General features: G+C 36.6%; 1 protein-coding gene across 45 annotated transcripts in view; it reads right to left on the bottom strand.

Moving 5' to 3' along the window:
• Positions 1–22,192, bottom strand: part of LOC127521735 (calcium/calmodulin-dependent protein kinase type II subunit beta) — a 79,802-nt gene extending 57,610 nt beyond the window's left edge. For 12 of the 45 annotated variants that reach the window (XM_051911124.1, XM_051911128.1, XM_051911117.1 and 9 more), the window contains exons 1-5: positions 21,849–22,189; positions 14,667–14,761; positions 2,099–2,158; positions 1,797–1,851; positions 1–66 (exon numbers count right to left, since the gene is read on the bottom strand). In XM_051911124.1, the coding sequence (XP_051767084.1) occupies positions 1–66; positions 1,797–1,851; positions 2,099–2,158; positions 14,667–14,761; positions 21,849–21,910 (338 nt within the window). In that variant the 5' untranslated portion in view covers positions 21,911–22,189. Of the gene's footprint in view, positions 67–1,796; positions 1,852–2,098; positions 2,159–14,666; positions 14,762–21,848 lie in introns of all 45 variants that reach the window. The other 33 variants (XM_051911143.1, XM_051911137.1, XM_051911147.1 and 30 more) reach the window with 8 other exon arrangements.
• Between the last annotated feature and the right edge of the window lie 891 nt (positions 22,193–23,083).

Genomic DNA, 23,083 nt, shown 5'->3' with positions numbered 1-23,083 from the left:
CTGGCGTCAGCTTCACTGTAATATTCTCTGGCTACAATGTCTTCAAACAGCTCTCCACCCGTCACACTGCAGGACAGAGAGAAGATATTGTTACCACAGTCACCATATTCACATGCAAATTTATTCTGTAATTCTTCAACTTCAGTTACAGTGGCATAGCGAAAACTGTGCATTCATATTGCAAAAGCATTTGCAGCCTTGCTGGGTGCAATGGGTACAATAAAAGAGTCAAAAAAAAAAAAAAAAAAAAAAGTAAAATAAAATAGCAAACAAAATGAAACAAAACCAATAAATAAATGTATGTATTAAAATAACTAATAAAAAATAAAATATTATAAAATAATAATAATTAAAAAAATAAAATAAAAAAATGAATAAAATAAATGTGAAAATGTTAAATAAAATATTTTAAATTGAATAAACTAGTAATAAACCAATAAACAAATTATAATAAACACAAATGAAACGGATTAAAAAAATTATGTATTAAAATAAAATAATAAAATAAAATACTAATAATGTAAAAATCTACTACTAATAAACTACTAATAAAAATTATAATTAAATAACTAATAAAAATTAATTAAAATAAATTAATACTAATATAATATTAATAAAAATATTTGATAATATTTAATATTTTGATAATAAATAAAATAAAAATATTAATAAAACCAATGGTAAAATGTTAATAAAATATTTTAAACTGAATAAACTAATAATAATAATACAAATCAATAAACAAATTATAATAAACAAATAAAACAGATTTAAAAATTATATATTAAAATAAAATAGTAATAAATTATTAATACTAATTAAAATAAATTATTATTATTATTATTATTATTATTATTAATAATAATAATAATAATGTTTTAAATATTTCAGAATATTTAATATTTTGATAATAAAATAAAATAATTAAATTAAATAAAAATCTTAATAAAACCGATGTTAAAATGTAAATAAAATATTTTAAATTGAATAAACTAATATTATAATAAACCAATAAACAAATTTTAATAACATAAATAAAACAGATTTAAAAATTATTAAAATAAAATAGTAATTATTAATATTAATTAAAATAAATTATTAATAATAATAATTTAAATATTTTTTGAAAATAAAATAATAAAATAAAATAAAAATCAATGTAGTAGCAAATTTACTAAAAGGAATAAATTAAAAGAATAAATTTTTTACTATTACTAGCATATTAGAGCAACACTAGAGTGACAGAGCAACACTTGCTCAACCAATGGTGTGCTTTTTAATTGTTCTGCAGAATTTACATTACCTTTGTAACAGTAAATTACATTAAAAAAAATAAAATAAAAAGAAGAAATGAAGACAGCATCGTTTATTAAACGCACAGTTAAATAGGACAAACTAAAGACGGCTATAATATCAATCTACAGGCATGCATGCATGTACGTGGTTGCGTATGACAGGAAAAATAAAGCAAGAGAGAGCGAGGGAGTGAGTGAGAGCAGTATGGATGGGGGAATCCTCTAGAAGAGAGATCACTGGGGCTTCGGGGGGGAAACCCCTGCTGCAGGATTTCTCTTCGGCTGGGCAGCCCGGCTCTGTTACTATGGAAACTGGCTCTCGAGTGAGAGGAAAAGAGAGAGAGAGAGAGAGAGAGAGAGAGAGAGAGAGAGAGAGAGACAGAGAGAGAGAGAGAGAGATGCTAGGGGAAGGTAGAGTGGGTGGGCGTCTGTTGAAGCGCACGGAGCAAAAACAAAGCAGAGAGAGAGATATTATGCACCACATTATATGGAAGCACTTACAGGTCAAATAAGAGGTAATGGAAGCCTTCCTCTGATATACTGTCATGGAGCCGCACTGCATTAAAGATAAAGAGAGTAATAATATCATCACATACTTTCATTTGCAATTCACTCACAGCACAATTTGAATGTGCTGAAATGAAACAAACAGCAAAGCTTTCTATTTCAATGCCCCTCGAGATTCCTTTAGCTTATTGAAATCTGAGCGTGTCGCACCTGCGTCCAGAATGAAGGATGTCATTAATGGAGAAGTTCAGGTACATCTGTGAAGCTAACTTTAATGGACGATGTTTCAGACTCACCGATATTAGGATGCTTGAGCAGACGGCAGATACGGGCTTCCCGTTCCAGCTTCTGGTGATCTGGGGAAACAATTGGATCCGTCATTACAGATGGAGTAATTAAATGTGCAGTGCATTATTTTTGAACATTAACAAAGCTTAATTTAACCAAGAACAGATTCCACACATCTTTTGTGGAATTTCATGGACTTTGTGGAAGTTTAGAAACAAAAAAACTATGCTAGTGCCTTGAATTTTACACGAATTTTAGTTAACCACAACATCAAGCTGTTAAAGGGGAACTATAATGCCCCTTTCACAAGATGTAATATAAGTCTCTGGTGTCTCCAGAATGTGTCTGTGAAGTTTCAGCTCAAAATACCCCACAGATCATTCATTATAGCTTGTCAAATTTGCCCCTATTTAGGTGAGAACAAAAACACAACGTTTTTGTGTGTGTCCCTTTAAATGCAAATGAGCTGCCCCCTTTCCAGAAGAGGGTGGAGCATTTACAGCTCATGCTTTGGATACAACAAAACTGGAGAATCTCACGCAGCCAAAATGTGGTGTTCAGCCTTACATGTTTGCCAGACATATCCGGCTGCTACAGTGAGAAAACAAAAATGGCGACTGCAGCTCACTCAGGGCAGTATCTATGCTAATAGGGCAGATCGTCACCAGTCATGGCCGGGGCTTCCCCCTACTCTTATGTAAATCTGGAACCGCACGTTTGGAGAGATTTATGGGGATTATAAAAAAAAGGAGTGGATGGATTTTTACCATTATAGGCTGGTTGTTTACACACATCTGTGTTCAAACACCTTATAAAAGTGAATTTTGCATAATAGGTCCCGTTTAACTAACCAACATATGCCAGATTACCAAGTATGGCTTGACCAATTCCTACTCTACATTCTTAACTGACCCCAAACAATCCTCCTATTACAGCAGATCAGTTTGATTAATGAAAACTAAAACCATAAAAAAATGTTACTTGAAACAATATAAACAATAACTGATATAAAAAGAATTAACACTGCAGATTCTGCAGACTGTGAGAAAATCACGCGGATGCAATTATACCATGCTGAAATGCATGACGTCTAACATGCTTAAATAGTAAGTTGGTTCTATTTTATCTACATGGGTTTGATCTGATCGTGACAAGTGATTATTATCATTATTTTCCCCCGCCCACACATGCTTTTTACATCAGCGGAAAAGTCGTTTCATTATGATAAAAGATTATGAAAACTAATGAAACATGCACAGTAAGACCATGAATATTTATAAACAATAAGACTACTTATCAAGGGCCAGAGCCACGGCGTCGTCCCCTCACCCGGACTATCCTGCCCCCTCAGTCAAGATGAATGTGAAAATAGATTTTAATTATGAAATAGAATATATTATTTAAAAAAAAATTACAATGGCTAAGTGCATAGGCTTTCTAGGCTACTTTCATTAGGCTACTATAGCAACATTTTAGTCTGTTTCACAAAGTGACATTTTGATTGGCACATTTGACACATTAACCTACAAACTTCCCACATCACAAAAAATGTTGAGCTGCTTAAAATTTTGTTGTAAACAGCAATACTTTTTTCCAGGATTCTTTGACAAATAGAAGGTTCAAAAGAACAGCATATATTTGAAATAGAATCTTTTGTAACATTATAAATGTCTTTAAATGTCACTTTAATGCATTCTTGCTGAATAATAGTATTCATTTCTTTAAAGGAAAAAGCTTACTAACCCCAAACTTTGTGCATTTCGTAGATGGAAAGATCATCAAACACAAAATGGCACCAATATTTTTGAAACAAACTCTAACTTAAGTTGACATGGCATGATGTTGGTGTTTAAAAATAGAAAAATCACCTTCATAATTAATTTCACATCTTTTGAACAAAGCTGTGACGGTTGTTTTCCTGCAGTCAAACAGTTCCTGCTCCATTCACATTGGTTAAACCCTTTTAAAGTGCACATTTAAAGCGGTCTGGACACTTCAAACGTGGCAGCAAAGGTCACGCTCAGCATCACACAGACCACAGGATCTACTGTAAACCACACGGCAACGGCCAACCAGATCGTGCAACCTCTGACTGTGGAGGACATGCTCGACTCGAACGAATCTGCATGATACGGAGAGACAGACGCGCACAGCTGAGAGGCCTGGACCGCTCCGGCACACTCCACAGACGAAGCCTGCTGTCTGCCATGCATGAGTCACACGGGAAGGAGGACAGCTGGGAAACAGGGCGCAGATCATCTCCAGCGATTCACGATTCAGTCCTGATAAACAGACAAGGCTGGCTGTCTATCATCCCAGCATCACTAAGACTGAATCCGAAATCGCATATGAGCTTACTATATAGTAGGCGAAAAACAGTATGTGACATGTCCGAAATTCACAGTATTCATAAAAGAGTAGTTAAAAAGTTTGTTGTGTGCTTATTTGAGACCGCAAGGGCTGCGATTTATTATTTAAAAAATATATTTTACTCCATTACTCCAGTCTTCAGTGTCACATGATCCTTCAGAAATCATTCTAATATGCCGATTTGCTGCTCAAGAAACATTTCTCATTATTATCAATGTTGAAAATAGTTGTGCTGCTTCATATTTTTGTGAAAACCGTGATGTCTTTATCAGGATTCTTTTAAAGAACAGCTTTTACTTTTGAACAGTAGTGTATACTATAAGTAGACCTCAGGGAAAAATACAATTACATAAAAAAAAAAGCAAATTATGAGACATTTAAATTGCTATTGAAGCTATAGTCAGTTTAAAGAACATCACTGTGGCCTCACTGCAACCCTCCCAAACACACCAAAAAAATCCACACACACAACAGCTCAAGAAGTTGTCACATTGAGTGGAGCGACTGGTGTGAAGCTGTGAGAATGCTGACACCCAAACACCACAAAACGCCTCTGCAGCAAAGAGCAGCAGACCCTGCGGAGAGCGAAAGTCTCCATCCGATCTGATCTCATCACCAGACTACTGTAATGAACCACACGCCACAGCTACAGTAAACTGACCTGTCTGCACACACACACACACATTAGTTACGGGGTTTAAAGATGCATGTTTTTACCATGTTTGTACCGCTAAGACTTACCCCCCAAATCCCATCAATTAATTTAACTCATGAAATGGCATTCCCAAGAAATTTTAACATAATGTGACATTTCTGAGAGAAATAGGGCTACACATTTAGGGGGGGGGGGGGGGGAAACATCTAAATTGGGGTTTTTTTCTGATAAAAATTGCAGTTGCGATTTATAATGTGAATAGAAAGAAAAAAGCCCCAGGTTTCACTGTGCTTGTTTTGCAGAGCTGCACAATTTGGTCAATTTTTTTTGTGATAATGATTATATATCACTATTTTACTATAAAATAAAAAAAACAAGTGAGAAAAAAATAATTTTATTTTAGAGTAAAACTGTAAAATTACAATACTAACATTTATGGCTGTCTTTCTTCATTTTGAACTATCAAGCAGAAAACCGCAGGAAGTTCTTTTTCGTTCTTTGTTTAGGGGGTAAAACGAATTTCGACATACGTGACCAGCGATATACTGTTACCAAACATCTGACGCTGCCCACACTGCTGAGAGCGGCGTTTAGATGAATATGTAAATATGTGCTGCACACTTTCCTCTCAATAACAAAATAAACAACAAAATTGAGAAAACAGCAAGCATTTTTTAAATAAAGCATAAGAAAAGCATCTGATCATAGCAACGTGTATGTGTTTGCACGAGCTCTGCAATTCGGCACTCTAATCACGTTTATTTATATAGCATTTTATACAATAGATTCCTTAAAATCAAGCAGATTTACCATATTAAACATGAAATACAGTGTCAGTGTCTCATTTTACCAGAAATACAACTTCATTTTCTACTATAAAGCAGCTCTCCAGTGTGTTCATGTTTCCATTCGCGGACGTCTGACCTCGACGGCCTGAACAGGAGAAATATGCTGGAAAACATTTCCAGGTGAGAGAAGGCGGAGCCTCCGCACACACCTACCTGTTATGAAATCACCACAGAGCAACGGTAGTACAAAAGGTGTTTACCAGTCGTAGCAAACTTTTTTGGAAATTTCTCTATGGCAAGCTGTTTCGAACTCCCAAAACGAAGTCCAAACGAACTTCATTTTGGCCTGATTTTGTTTAAAATGACGTCACATCAGTTAGTTCTTCAATTTAGCTCAAAGTATATCCGAGCCTTAAAGGGGTCCTAGATTATGATTTCACTTTTTTAACTTTAGTGTGTAATGTTGCTGCTTGAGCATAAACAACATCTGCAAAGTTACGACGCTCAAAGTTCAATGCAAGGGAGATATTTTCTTTTACAGAAATTGCTTTTTAAGGACTACAACAAACGGCTGGTACGGAACTACAACAAGCTTGGGTTGGTGACATCACAAACCCCAAAATTTACATAAACCCTGCCCCTGGGTACACGAAACAAAGGGGGTGAGGCCATGTTGGGCTACTTTAGAGAAGAGGAAGAGTTGCTGTAGTAGAGTGTTGTTGTCATGCCGTCATTTTACGCCAGACTGCTTCACAAACGAGGGTCAATTCAACGCTGGATTTGCACAAAAGATTCACATGACGGCACATGCTAGTGGATGAGTTGAATCAACTCCACAGGAACTACATAAATTTATCCACTAATCATGCAGAAACGTCCAGTTGTATTCTAAAAGTTGTATCTTCTTCCTGAGTCTCTCCATCAGTGTACGACTCCGGTTTGAACAATGTAAGGCTGAACACCGTTACTGACAATCCTCATTTTGGCTGCGTGAGATTCTCCAGCTTTGTTGTTGTTGAGCAACCGATGCGCAAGCTGTTAGAGCTCCGCCCTCTTCTGGAAAGCGGGCCGGGAGCAGCAGCTCATTTGCATTTAAATACATACACACAAAAACAACGTGTTTTTGCTCACATCACAAATAGGGGCAAATTTGACAAGCTATAATAAATTATCTGTAGGGTATTTTGAGCTGAAACTTCACAGACACATTCTGGGGACACCAGAGACTTATATTACATCTTGTAAAAAGGTGCATAATAGGTCCCCTTTACAGCTTCTCTTTTGTTGACAACAGCCAGTATATAAGTATAATATATACTGGGAATTGATTCATTGTACATTTAGCAGATGCTTTTATCCAAAGCGACTTACAAAATAAGAAACATCACAATCATTTACCATACATAAAGAACATACAACAACAAAATGCAAGGTACAACTATGTACAATTAATTTTGATGCAAACAAGTTCACCAAGAGGTAAATGAAAGATAATCTGCATTGTACACAGAGGAAGACACTTATTTGAGACCAAATGTATGCAATCAAATGCAATTGTGCTCACGGTTGCATCCACAGAAGCATTGCAGGATAATAGGCCTGTCAGAAACAATTACAGCTCAAACAATCGTTTTTTTTTAGTATTTATCCCAGCGGTAGGTTGTTATAATTGGAAACAATCACCGAGTCGATTGCCCCATTCAACCTAGTGGGTTCAGTACTGCTAAACACCCCAGAGCCTCATGTGTGCGCGTGTGACACTTCGGGTAAATCCAGGTCAACTCCATGCTGCATTGCAGGTGCTGCGATCATGCACAAAGTATTCACAGCAAATCACAACTTCCCAAAGCAGCTCTTATGGATCCTTTTCACATTTACAGGGTTCTTAAAAGTGGAAGTCGTCATAGTTGAGAAAACTTCTATAGTGGTGAACGGAAACTACAACAAAAATAACTTTTGTGTTCTCATTTGATCCAGTAGCAAAAGAAAAAAAAAATCCATGATAGTGTTTCTATTACTTTCCAAAAGAGGAAAAAAATACTGAGAGATTGATTACGGTGGTCAGAAGAGAGAAAGATGTCAAATTTGCAGTCACTCCCTCAGCCATGGTATTAGAAACACTCACACAGCAGCGTTAAAAAGTTTTCTGCAATTTAATGCCAAGTCATCTTTATTTATGTAGCGCTTTATACAATGCAGATTGTTTCAATGCAGCTTTACAGAATCAGTGATGCAAACAAAATCTGCTCTTACAAAACAATATTGTCATTATTCAGCTTCATTTGGTTCAGTGTTGATTCGGTTCAGTTCAATAACTGTGTAAAGTTCATCAATTAATAAAGAAGTTTAATACAGCTGTGAAGCATCTCTACAGAAGACAGTTATTATTCAGTATCAATTCAGTTCAATAACTGTGTGAAGTTCATTAATTATGAAAGAAGTTTAATTCAGCTATGAAGCAGCTCTACAGAAGACATTATTCAGCATAAATTCAGTTCAATAACAGTGTCGATGTAGCAAAATTCATCAATTGCGAAAGAGTTGATTCAGCTATAAAGCAGCTCGACAGAAATCATTATGAAGCTCAAGTCAGTTCAAGTTTTGTTCTCATCCAATAGTGTCAGTGCAAATGTTAATAAAACACAATGTATAGTATTCTAAATGTATATTAAAGTCACCATAAAATCAAAATGGACAATTCTTGTTGTTTCATGGAATATTGCAGTCGTTATTATAAAAGATTTATCCATGCATATCACACATTTTTTAAATTAATGTGCCCTCATAATCTTTAATCAAACTAACTTCCCCTCCCTCATCACTTCTCTTCTCTGATGACATGTTTACTGACGCGAGGGCGGGGCAACATGTCACTCACATGAGATTAGGGGTGTGTGATATCACGACTTTTGATCATGGACAATTAAAATGTCTCCACGATCTGCTTTTTAAGAAATATCGTGCTAGTGCATTTTATCAGTTGAAGTTTTGGCGCCTCTGTCCCAACATACTGCATGCGTATTTTGCGTCGTTCAGTAAGTAGGTAGGGTTACGCTCACGTGACATTGCAGTTTATTTGCGTCCTGTTCTGACATTTTTTCTGAGCGTATACACCCGAAGCGCACTAAAAAAGCCTGTCAAACAGCGTGTGAGTACTGAACTAAGTTATCTTTCGCCTCTCATTGCGCTTAAACTGTCAAATACACACAAGATTTACATAAACACAGTCGATTATGTCTTAAGTGAATGTAAACAGTTGGGAGAAAACAAGATGTGCGTCTGTATATTAGATCTGTGCATGAGGTCTTAAAGTGACAGCAGCCTAATAAACCAGCAGCTGTCTGCATCATTAATGTTAATCAAACAACAAAATACAAAGAGAAAATCACTTTCTTCTTCAGTAGCTTTAATAAGAATCAGTGTATATATATATAATTTAAACAGTGAAGTCTAGTGTTATATTTTAACATTTGTTTATTCAATTTCTTACTTGAATGCTATTGTTAAATACACCTACTGTGAAAAAATAAAGCACTTTATTTCATTTGCATATTATATTGCATTTGTAATGTGCATCTTTGTTCTTATTTTTAATAACAAAGATAAAATAATGAAATAAAGATTTTCATCTCCGCCCACCCCTACTTTGGCCATAAATGGGTCTGTCATTCTTTTTTCTTATATATTTTGTTACCTTGTAAGGCTACATTTTTAAAATATGGAAATTAGTTTGGCTGTACTGCTCAGTCACTTCCAAAATAGTAAAACCAACATGAAAAAAATCGCGATAAAATCATAAATTGTGATTTTACTGAAAAAAACATGTATTTTTGCAATATCGCCCACCCCTACATGAGATCCACCAATAGCAAACCAAAACAATCCAATAATCCAACCAATTCCCGATGGACAAAATCACGTCCCGCCCTACATTTTTTCTTGTTCCAGAAGCCATTTCACCTGGATATATATCACAATAGGGAAGAAACGACGCAACTTCCGTTTCATGTTGACTTAATTTTTTAAAAGTGAAAATTGTGCAAATTTTTTTGAGGTTAATAACTGTGGAAACGCATCTTCACAGTCTGTGAAAATAGTCCATTGCGTAATAAGAGAGAATCCTTCTTGAGAAAAGGAGCTGCGTAGTCATTGGCTGCTCTCTGTGTCAATCACCCCACCCTGGCCCCGCCCCCTCACACATGCTCCAGTTTCCACTTGCCACATTTTGCATTAACTCTTTCAGCACTGCCAGAGCCTTCACATGACGTAAAAACCCTGTTTCCATTGCAAACCGCAATAATACGAATACACTCAAAACGAATCATTGCATGGGCGTCAGTGAGGTGTCAGATGTGGTCACAAGCTGAGTCAAAACAACAGCAGTGATGACAAAGCGACAATCTGAAATCTTTCCACTTGAAGTGTGGCATGGCTTTGTTCGAGGATGGCAGCAGAAGCAGAGCTCTCAAACCGTCAAACAAAAGCCCCTCATGTTTGAGTACTTGAGAAGTGAAGCCCCTCCGCACCAGCGTGGGTGTGTGTTCGAGCATGTACACACGTATGTCTGTGCTCTGTGGGGAGACGAATCCTGTGCTCTTGGCATGTTGGCCGCACAGACACGCTGTCTGCGGCGTGCCAAACGGTCAGGCTGCCTGTGATGACCTGCAGACCGTATGATTGCCCCTGTGTGCCAACACTTCCCAAAACACACACACACACACACACACATACAGGCCTGTTCACCCAAAATATCACACAGCACCACAATAACGGTCAAACGCTGACATCTTTATATTTGCCTAGTCATTTTAAACTCTTACATGCAACAATATGCAACTCTTACATGCAAAAAAAATTCGTTTAGCATTGTAAAACTGTGGTCACTTGATACTAGCCACCACTGTCAACGAAAAATGCCAGAAACTTACTATATTTGTACCACAGTAAACATGATATTTTGGCATAAACTAGGTTCACTATGGTAATTTTTTCTATTTTGAGTCATTCAGAATACACATCATTCAAATGTTTGGGGGCAGTAAGAAATTAGGGGTGTAAAGATATACTCAGTTCACGATTCAATACGTATCACGATACTAGGTTCATGATACGATATGCATCATGATATTTTGAACAAAACTAAAAAATACAACTTAATAAAAATGTACAATATTTCAAGATTTAATTGAACCTTCTCTAACTAAATTAACAACTGACTAGGTGTGTTACGCAAGCAATAAGGTACGAGAGGCTGTGCTGAGCACTAGCCTCGAGTACCTTATTGCTTTTATAAAACGGTTACCACACAATACAAATATTAAAGCCAAGAATATGTAACAATGCAACTTTCATGAAGTAAACTTTCACTAAAAGCCTTCCTTCCGCCGGAAAAAAATAGTCCCTGACCGTGAACAGCAACAGAAGTTACATTATTACGCCATTAAATGGTGGCAAAGACTGTCTTTATGAGTGTGTCAGTCAGTAGCGAAGACTTTTACATTGAAAAGACTGAATTGTTGTGAACACGAAACAAGACACACCTGACAAATGCTTTGACTAACTCTGTCAGTCATGGGAAAACCCCTTAACTGTTAAAAGGACAAGATAATACATCGGAGATTTAAACAGATTTTTTATTATGAACATAGGACTGACCTGAAGGAAAATGCTAAATCTGAATGCAGGTAATGAACTCGCTCAATCGATCTCTTTCTCACAATACTCTTCTACATAATACAGTAAGCTTCAATGAACAATATCATTTGAGAACATACAGTTTATGTATGTTTATGTTTATGTGAGTGGTTGCTAAGGGTGTTGTGTAGTGATACATAGAACCGTTGAGTGAAGCGGCCATAGCCGTGTTTTATCATGAATAAAACACAGCTATTGACCAATCAGAATCAGAATTATCAAGAAATTAGAATTAGGATAGCTGAAACCTAAGAGAGAACTTCTTAAAGCAGTAAAAAAAAAAAAATGGTGACACCAGAATAAATATATTCATGATTCTGAACCTGAAAATACAGAACACATGTAACGTAAGCCCTTTTTTACTGGTAAAATCAGACATCTGGCATTACCAGGACCTACAAATATTGCCCCATTGGTTTATATTCAACATTAAATATGTTACTGAAACTTTCTGTAAACTTTCATTTGTTCTAACGCAGTACACTTGCGCTTTCAAAGAAGGTATTCGTTGAATCTCTCTTACACAAACCCACGCAGATTATACACTTACATGATAAAAATAAACAATCTAAAATGCTTTGAATCATCATACTACCAAAACTAAAAACGCAATATATGGTGAGTTAAATTATGCTTTCACTTTGAGGAGTGCTGCTCCAGCACGTATGCACATCAGATGACAGTTCTAATCGCAAAGCGTGCCAAAATGACTATTTCTGAACTTTATTAGTTCATCCAAAAATTTAAATTCTCTCTTCATTTACTAACTCTCATGTTGTTTTTACACTCATGTCACGCATTTGAACGTCCGAATTTACATTTTTGGGTGAATTATACTTTATAAATACAGTAAGCTGAGTCTTGGATAAAACTAAAACTATATTGCAAGTCTACATCAACGATACTGTCGCATTTTTATATCGCCATATCTCGATATAACAATGTATCATTACACCCCATAATAAGTTAATACTTTTATACAGCAAGGGTGCATTAAATTGATCAAAAGTGACAGTAAAGACATTTATAATGTTATAAAATATTTCTATTTCAAATAAATGCTGTTCTTGAAAAAAAAATGTTTCCACAAAAAAAAAAATCCGTTTTCAACATGGATAATAATAAGAAATGTTTCTTGAGCAGCAAATCATCATATTAGAATGATTTCTGAAGGATCATGTGACGCTGAAGACTGGAGTAATGATGCTGAAAATTCAGCTTTGATCACAGGAAAAAAATACATTTTAAAACATTAAAGTGCCCCTATTATGGATTTTTGAAAATGACCTTTCATGTAGTGTGTAACATAGCTCTAAGTGAATGAAAACATCCTGCAAAGTTTTAAATCTGAAAGTGCACCGTATATAAAGTTATTGTCTCTCAAAAGTAAGAGTCGACTCTGAGTCAATTAAACGAGTCGTTTGTAAAACAAATCCCAATCCGTTTCGTTGTGACATCACAACGAAACATTAGCATATTGCCCGCCCACTTATTGCGCACGCAGATGCCAGGGAAAATTAATTTTTTCAACAATACTACAGCAGTACAATCTTTTGTTGTGTTCCCGTCATTTTACTGACGACTGCTTCTCAAACCTCGGGGAGTTTAACGCAGGATTCACAAAACACAAATTGATGTTTATATTTTCTAGCGATCGCTCAAAATTCGTAGTTTTGTATGTTATGTTGTGTAACGTATACCCTATAGTCTGTGTGTCTCCTGCCAACCGGCTAACTCACGTTTCTGTAGTTCTGCTATTCAGATGTGGGTCCAATATTGTCTAAAAATGTGTCGATTAATGCAGCTTGTCTGTCTTATTACTTGGAGTAATGATCAAGGATGGAGCACGACTTTTGTTTACAAAGTGTAACGCATTATCAGCTATTCACGTTTGTGTTCGGCTAACATGGGAGTTTACAACATACAAAAACTATTTTTTTTCTCTGCGTTTTTATTATTACAGTAGAGTGGAGCTCTATCTGTATTGTAATAGGAAGTTAAGATGCATTGTAATGCCAAACAATGATTTAGCCATTTTTTACTTTGTTATTAGTTATGACGAATAAGTCTGTGTACACATCTGGCCCAAATGTTTATCTTATGAGGTTTTCAGCTTCGCTTAGCATTCTGATACAGTTCCCACTGGTGCACCTACATAAAGTATAACAGTGACGCTGCTATCACGTCTTATAACGCAAACTAAGGCGACGCTTACCATAGAGAAGTCCTACTCCAGTGGTGATTGCGAATCAGATTCTGGTTGATCGACTACTTCAGACGTTTCATCGTCGGACTCGACCTCAAATTGATATGGTAAAATCGGTGCTATCTTTTCTGTCCATACACTGTATACAATGTCTTGCAAATTGATAGCTGTCATTCAGTCATGGCAATGGGCGAGCGGTGCGCGCAGTAGACCAATCACAAAGGATTGGGCCATCTGACCAATCAGAGCAGTGTAGGCTCACGGAAAGGAGGGGTTTAGAGAGACTGATTCTTTGAACTGCTTCTAACGAATCATTTACGAACTGAGGTGAAATTAAATGTATATTATGAGAAAAGTGTTTTTTGACCTTGCATGCATGTAAACCTGTTGTAGGAGACTCCCAAAACAATATTAGGAACCTTAAAAAAGGCATAATGGGGCACTTTAAAATGGAAAACTGTCATTTAAAATTGTAATAACATTTCACAATATTACTGTTTTTACTTTGATCAAATTAACGCAGCCAAACATTTTCAAAATCTTACCGACCCCAAACCTTTGAACAGTAATATGCTTTGAATATATGAATATTAAATATTGTGATGATTTAATGCATTTTTTTGATGTAAGAGAGGCATTTAATTTCTTACATTAAATATTTTAAATAATTTCAAGCTGTTTGCTTGAAACAAAACCAGAATATTAATCCATGTCAGAGCACAATACATAAATATTGTAGTATGTGTCAATTATCTTTAAAAGACTGAAAATATCCACAGGTTTTTTAGCCAGATCACTCAGCTCAAGAGCAAACCAACCCCCTTTTCCCAGCCCAAAAACATTTTCCAGCAGTCATGATTTACCTCTTGCCGAGAGCTTTTTGGTGTTGATGATTTTGGCAGCATACTCTTGGCCCGTGCACAGCTTGACACAACGTCGCACCACTGAGAAGGCCCCCCTGAAGAAACAGATGAGAGAAAAAAACACAACAGCTCAGAAGATCTGCAGATACAACGCTGAACTTGAAGAACCTCAAAAGCAGTTCAAAACCCTTCAAATATTGCTTAAAGGCAGGGACAATTCTGTATCCCACAAAAACATTTTTATTTTTGGGTGAATAACATTAAAGAGGACCTATTATGCTTTTTTACACGTTCATCTTTCTTTATTTTGTAATGTTGCTGTTTGAGGATGAAAAAGGACTGCAAAGTCACACCAGCAGGAGTTATTCTCTATATCAGTGTCGCTTTTTCTGAACTCCCTGAAACGCCTCCATTGTAGACTTGAGTTTTCCTCCAGGAACGAACACGTCACAATATTCCTCATTTAAATAATTCCCGCCCAAGGCATACGCAAAATAAAGGGGCGGGGCCTGGTTGAGTTAGTTAGTTAGTGTGTTAAAACTCACGGTTATGGTAAGGGGTGGGACATTTCCCAAACACACTCAAAGTGCTTGAACAATCTCAACACACTGGTCCAGCCGACCAATCAGAACACATTGTGCTTTCCAGAAGGAGGGGCTTCATAGACACAGGAACTAAACAGAGTGTTACTGACAGACTGGGAAGAGAGGAGCTGCAACAATGTAAAATCTGGGAAAAATAAGGTGTTTTTTGAACATTCAAAGCATGAAAACCTGTTCTAGTAGAGCCCAAAAACAAAATAGGGCATTATATGACCTCATTAAGTACAACAACTGTTATGCACACTTCCACGTCTTTACCAAAAACATCAACAGAGCCAGATTATAAATCAAAACACAACACGTAGGTGTCATGATATTCACAAGGGAACAAAATGTAGAGCACACACTGTCTATCAACAGCCTTCTTGGGTCTATTTTCAGAAAGACCTGCGTTACAAAAATCACTTGAGACAGTAATGATGTCATTCCTTACCAGCTAATTTTAGCACACCTTGTTACAGTTACACAATACACTTAGTATGTCTCAAGCAGACACTCTGAACAGACGAAATCGGATCCGTGACTTCCCGCTCCTCACCGACAGGCTCAAATGCCCTTGGAAACATCCATGTGATGATAACATGTGATAAAAACAGACCATATGCCCCTCTGTGACCTCAGGCAAATCACCTGCGCACGATTCGCTTGGCTAGCGGACTAGAAGAAACGAAGACTGGGAGATGTTGGGCATCAGTAGACACTGATTGCCATTCAAAACATCACGAAAGAGGTCTAAATGTCAATCATATATTTTAAAAACAGATTTCACCATGACTTTTTGGATATGGTACCATGATAACACTACGTTTTTGGACATTTTTTGTTTTTGTAGTGTAAAACCACAGAGTACCATGTAAAATAGTGATTAATAATAAAATTCTGGCTGACACCAATAAGTAGAGATCGACCGATATATTGATTTACCGATATTTTCCACAATATTTAAGCATTTTACCATAATCGGATATCGGTTTTGTAATATCGGATTTACCGATAACCGCTGCCATCTTGTGGGTGTTTTGAGAATTGCGCACAGGATCGCCATTACAGCGCTCTGAGGGGAGACGAGACAACAGCGTGCACAGGTAAAGTATACATACCTGCTTTGCTGTAATTAGTAAACTTTATTTAACATAACAGCCATTAATGCACAAATTAGATGTGTTACATAAATGCCTCAAATGTAGCTAGTTTATGCAGCTTGTCTCTAAGAAATAGAGACAAGCTCACAGAATCACGTAAGATAATCCGTCAAATCCTGTCCCAATAAAGATGCAACTTTGCATGAATTAAATAATACAGCCATGAATGAGCACATGTTGGAAATAAAAGCGCTGAATTTAATTCTCTCTCTGTTGTTTATGCTCATCATTAGTCTCGTGAAGTCGTCTGCATTTTGCTGTTCACTCAGCGGGTTGATGCTCAAGAAATTCTCCAGCATAGCCACCGCATGTAACTTTTACCAAGATTCACTTGTTCAAAACACCGTAATTATATAAACATTTACTATATAACCGTTAATTCGCTAATAAACATCCAAGTAAACACAACTCTATAATCTTTTAATGTTTTGACCGATAACTGGTAAAAAAATTTAGATAAAATTCTGTAGTATTTTGTGCAAATAAATGAAAAATAAAATACTAGAAAAATAAATTACTATTTGCTAAAGACTACATTTAACAGTTATTAAGTTTTTAAATAGTAACTTTATGTGAGTGCAATTAAATATCAAATATTGGCCAATATGTACAATTTCAATCAATACAGATGCATTTAAAAATCTAAAAAATTAGCCGATATATTTTGCATCATGCAAAATATATGAAAAATCATGGTACAGTATGATAATATCATGGTAATCAAGTACCATGATATTACCATACTGTACCATGGTGATTTTGCAGTAAGGTCAGTGTATTAACATAAGCACATTAACATATATAATGTAATATAGTGGTTGACCGTTGTTTTATGATGGCCGAAAACGAAAAACTTAGCAAATGTAATAGTTAATAAAACTTAAATATGAGCCGATGTACTTGTCAACCACTAACATCATGTATTATAATTAATTAGATAAAATATTGTTTGTCAACGTGAGGGGAAACAACACATGATGTTCTTCCCTCCAAGGAGAAGAATGGAAACTTCTCAACTAATAAAGCAGAAGGTCAAAATGTGTCAACCATGAGCCGTCCACCTTTGACCGGGTGGAGGCCGGAGCGACGTTTGTCTGCAGATCTGTTAGCAAACGTGTAGTTTCATTAGCGCTGGAAGCAGCCTGAGCGTCTCAGCGGAGACACTGAGCTCATTTACTGCTGTCGGCCTGTCAGGAAGACCAAACCGCCGAGCTGTGGGCTGCTGAGGTGTTCAGGTTAAACTGGCAAACAGCAGCAGAAAACACGTTCACAAACAACAACAACAACAAAAACCACAGCAACTCTGGACTGACAAGTCACACCCATAAAAATAACTAAATTGAATTCTATAAATATATTATAAAAAATAATAAATTAAATTCTATTTGATTCATAATATATAAATTAATTATATTAGATTGATTAAAAAATACAGTAGAAACATTAATATTGTGAAGTATCATTACAATTTAAGAGAACCGCTTTCTATTTTAATATAAATATATATTAAAATGTAATTTATTCCTGTGATCAAAGCTGAATTTTCAGCATCATTACTCCAGTCTTCAGTGTCACATGATCCTTCAGAAATCATTCTAATATGCTGATTTACAGTCAAATTATTATACTTAATAAATTATTCATACATTTTGACTAGTGGGTGCAGCACACTATAGTTCATTTATGTAAGTGAGGATAGCAAAATAAAGTAAACTGTGACATATTATACCCAAAAATTCCTCATACAGTGGACTACCAGTAATAATTTGGAACCAAACATTATTTAGACACTTTGACCTGACCATGTTTTGCTTAAGTGTTATCTGACATAATTAAGATGAATTTTTTCAGAAACAGTTTAACTCTGAGATCTTGTCATATTTTATTACCATTTTTTTAAATTATAGTGAATAAACTGTATTAATTAATGAAATGTTCAAGGTGTCTGAATAAATTTTGGTTTGACTGTATAAGCGTGGTACCGTGATAGGTTGCCACCTGTGCAATAAGTCCATTCGTGAAATTTCCTCACTACTAAATATTCCACGGTCAACTGTTAGTGGTATCATAACAAAGTGGAAGCAATTGGGAACAACAGGAACTCAGCCATTAAGTGGTAGGCCATGTAATATCACAGAGCGGGGTCAGAGCATGCTGAGGCACACAGTGCGCAGAAGTCGCCAACTTTCTGCAGAGTCAATAGCTACAGACCTCCAAACTTCGTGTGGCCTTCAGATTAGCTCAAGAACAGTGCGTAGAGAGCTTCATGGAATAGGTTTCCATGGCCGAGCAGCTGATCCAAGCCTTACATCACCAAATGCAATGCAAAGCGTCGGATGCAGTGGTGTAAAGCACGCCGCCACTGGACTCTAGAGCAGTGGAGACGTGTTCTCTGGAGTGACAAATCATGCTTCTCTGTCTGGCAATCCGATGGACGAGTCTGGGTTTGGCGGTTGCCAGGAGAACGGTACTTCCCTGACTGCATTGTGCCAAGTGTAAAGTTTGGTGGAGGGGGGGATTATGGTGTGGGGTTGTTTTTCAGGGTTGGGCTTGGCCCCTTAGTTCCAGTGAAAGGAACTCTTAATGCTTCAGCATACCAAGACATTTTGGACAATTTCATGCTCCCAACTTTGTGGGAACAGTTTGGGGATGACCCCTTCCTGTTCTAACATGACCGCGCACCAGTGCACAAAGCATGGTCCAACTACATATTAAACCCTACGGATTATGAATGGGATGTCATTAAAGTTCATGTGCACGTAAAGGCAGGCGTCCTTATATATATATATATATATATGTATGTGTGTATTATTATTAATATTATTATTTATTAATGACTTCAGTACAGGTTACATAGTTACACCAGTAGGTGGTGCCAGTGTCTGACTTTAAGTGTGAGTTAAGCCCTGGGTATACTTCGTTTTTTTACACATACGGAACGCACAGTCTTGCAAGTATACTTCACCTGACTCATATGCGTACACAGGCGTTCGATGCATGCAGAGTTTTGAGCAATCTCTCACCACGAGTTACAACCCATGTAAATATATTTGTATTCTTTCATGCTAGTACTTTCTAATCTCTCTATTTCTAAGACTCATTGATCCAGTGACTGCGTATCCCAGTCATGGGAAGAAATCCCCTTAATGATTGAAAGGATACTATGACAAAGATATTGTTTTCCTAAATCAAACTGATTTTCAATAATTCAAGCGCTTTCCATAAATATTGTTGTTTTCAGGGGTTTTCCAGTACTTAAATATAAAAAAGTCAAATTAAAGTACTTTAAGCACCTTGTACGATGAGAATAGGAAAATATATATTATATATATATATATATATGTGTGTGTATGTATATGTAATTTAAATATGAGGTAAGAACAAAACACTAAACTTGGTTAAGGTATTTATCTGACAAAAATATCTGTCAAAAAAGGCAAACTACAGCTGAAGGTTTTATATTTTTTTTTACTATGCAAAAAAAAGCATAGAAAAACAAACAAAAATCTCACAGGACAAAGCATACATTGACTAACATAATCGGTTATTACTATTTTGCTGGTTCTCTCTTGTTTTTGCATGTGTTCGTAATTTCTTTGTATGACAGCCTGGCCAAAAATAATGTCTGCATAATTTCATTGCATTATCACAAATAAAACACCAAGCACAACTACGATATGCTTACAAAATCTTTAACAATTTTTTAAATAATATTTGAATAACAGGTGAAGATGTCCATTTGCCTTGGCCAGACATCACTTTTGCCCACTACTGTATATATAGTAAAAATATGTACAAATATATCTAAAAAAGAAAGTTAAGTAAAGGCTAAAATGCATGTCTCCACCACAAACTGAGGATGTGGTAAAATGTTCAGTCAAGTATGGTGAAGATCTGTTAAAATATCATACATAAAACATTTCAAAAGTCATATGTCTATTTCTCTTCAGTGAGAGAATATATGTTATGATGAACTGAAAATGAAACATACAGAGCATTTATAAAAAAAGAGAAGTTTAAAAAGTTTTGAAACAGTTTCTCAAGAGAAATCTGTCTACTACTATTTGTGTGTTATTATGAGTGCGAGTGATACACACGGGCCCGTTTAATAATTCAGGAGAAAAAGGAGAAACGCAATACTGACTGACTAGAGGGGAGGGGGGGGGAGCTGAGAGAGTAAAATAATTTCCTAACGTCAGGCCACAGGCATGTCACACACACACACAGATTATAGACAGCAAACAGCCGCCCGGGCAGCTCTCACAGCTCCAAATGTCACCAGACAGAACGATACAATGTAGCGACTCTTCACTGCTGCCCAGAGTTTATGATACATTGTAACATTGTAATACTCAACCCTTCATGTGGAGATACAATGTAGCGACCTATTGACTCTCAAATATATATCACCCCAAACATAACCCATCAATAGCTGATAATTATGATCACACATACAAGATAGACTCACTGTGATATTTCTTGACGGCTCCTCTGAGCACGAAATCCACCAGAGGAGCCACAAAACATGCAATATCCTCATGTTTTTGATCTCTATACATAGTTAAATACGCACATGCATATTAATGCAACTCCATCTGATGTGTCTTAAAAGCTCCTCTGTGCATTCTACATATAAAACTGCACTAAAGGGGCTGCAAACATGCAATATCCTCTAAATATAGCTCATTTATGATCTTTGATTCACTATTTCACCATTTCAATGCACTTTTCCCAGACAGCTTCTCTTTGCGTTCTACATATTAAATGCAGCAAAATCCTCCTCAGAATTAACACCTGGTTGCTCATTTGTATGATCAGAGACTGTATGAGTATAAATATTCACTGTAACATGCACAGTGGTGGTGGGTGTATTTAAATGCAACTCCCCTCTAATGTTTCTTGACAGCTCATCTGAGCATTCTGCATGAAATGCACCAGAGGAGCCACAAAACATGCAATATTCTCAAAATGAACCCCTGACTGCTTACATTTACGGGCAGAGCGTTAAAATAAACACAGTAGTGGGAGTATTTGAATGCAACTCCATCTAATGTTTCCTGACAGCTCTTTTGTGCATTCTGCACAAGATGCATCGAGTTCAAATGTACCAAAAACCATGCAAAACGAAGCCCTGACCGCTATAGTAAATATGTAAACATTCACTTAGATAACAGAGTATTTAAAATGCAACACCCGACAGATACTCAGATGGCGAAAAGCATCCGATATCCTCATAATGATCACCATATTGCTCTTGTTTATCATCAATGACTCTAATATAGTTAAAGAGTAGTGGGAGTATTTAAATGCAACTCTCTCTGATGTTTCCTGACAACTCCTCTGGGCTTTAGCATATGAATTTGCATTCAAGACATGTGTGGCATCAATATAAGACACTCGGCTTATGCACAAACACTAAGAGAGAAAGCAAATCTTACTTTCCAAGTTCTTCGTACAGCTGGTACTCGTCGGTGAAGCGCGTGCAAGTTGTCGTTGCCATTTCTCAGCCCTCAGCGTTCGCGGCAATATCCGAGCTGTCTTCCAGCACTACGATTACGCTTCTGTTCCTTCGACTTGCGGGATTTTGAGGGCAAAACTTAAACGTGGATGTGGATTCGAGGGAGGGAGAGGTTTGCCGACGAGCAGGCTCGACCGCTTTACCGACCTCTCACCGAATGCGCCGTTTAACTGCAGTGCACTTGTTTTCCGCTGTGCGAGAGACGCGCGCTGTCACCGCTGGAGGGCGCAGCGGAGCTTCTGTTTGGGGCGCTACACCTGCAACATCTTTCCGTTTCACACCTTTTTTAGTAGGTGTGTGGAGAGGTGACATCATTGTGAATCCGTTAACACGTTTAGAAATGAATGTTGTTAAATTTAACTGACCTAATGTATTGTAAATTTGACGATTTAAGAAACAGACATACCATACTTAAAATGCATGAGGGTCATTACATGAAATATTATCATTCAAATCTTGTATCTTATTTTGTCCCAAGTCCTGGGTGGGTTTCCAAATTCTTCTTCATTTATTAGCAAATATACACATATTATAAAATATAAAACATTTCGATTTTTGTTACTTTAACATGTATTAAACATCTTTATATTTTATATTATAAGTGTGGAACATATATGTTGTGTATGCGTAAAACAAATATTAATTTTAATTATATATATCCCTGGGAACACTCAACAAAGGGGGTGAGGCCATGTTGGGCTGCTTTAGAGAAGAGGAAGAGTTGTTGTAGTAGAGTGTTGTTACCATGCTGTAATTTTACGCCAGACTGCTTCACAAACGAGGGTCAATTCAGCGCTGGATTTGCACAAAAGATTAACATGACGGCACATGCTAGTGGATGAGTTGAATCAACTCCACAGCAACTACATAAATTTATCCACTAACCATTCAGAAACATCCAGTTTCATTCTAAAAGTTGTAACTTCTTCCTGAGTCTCTCCATCAGTGTCCGACTCCAGTTTGAATAATTTAAGGCTGAACACCGTTACTGACAATCCTCATTTTGGCTGCGTGAGATTCTCCAGCTTTGTTGTTGTTGAGCAACCGAAGCGTGAGCTGTTAAAGCTCCGCCCTCTTCTGGAAAGCGGGCCGGGAGCAGCAGCTCATTTGCATTTAAAGTGACACACACAAAAACTCACACCCAAATAGAGGCAA

This window comes from Ctenopharyngodon idella, chromosome 10, assembly GCF_019924925.1.
Source record: "Ctenopharyngodon idella isolate HZGC_01 chromosome 10, HZGC01, whole genome shotgun sequence".
In the NCBI taxonomy this organism is placed as follows: domain Eukaryota; kingdom Metazoa; phylum Chordata; class Actinopteri; order Cypriniformes; family Xenocyprididae; genus Ctenopharyngodon; species Ctenopharyngodon idella.
The sequence above is the reverse complement of the archived record's forward strand: the minus strand, read 5'-3'. Positions and strand labels throughout refer to the sequence as shown.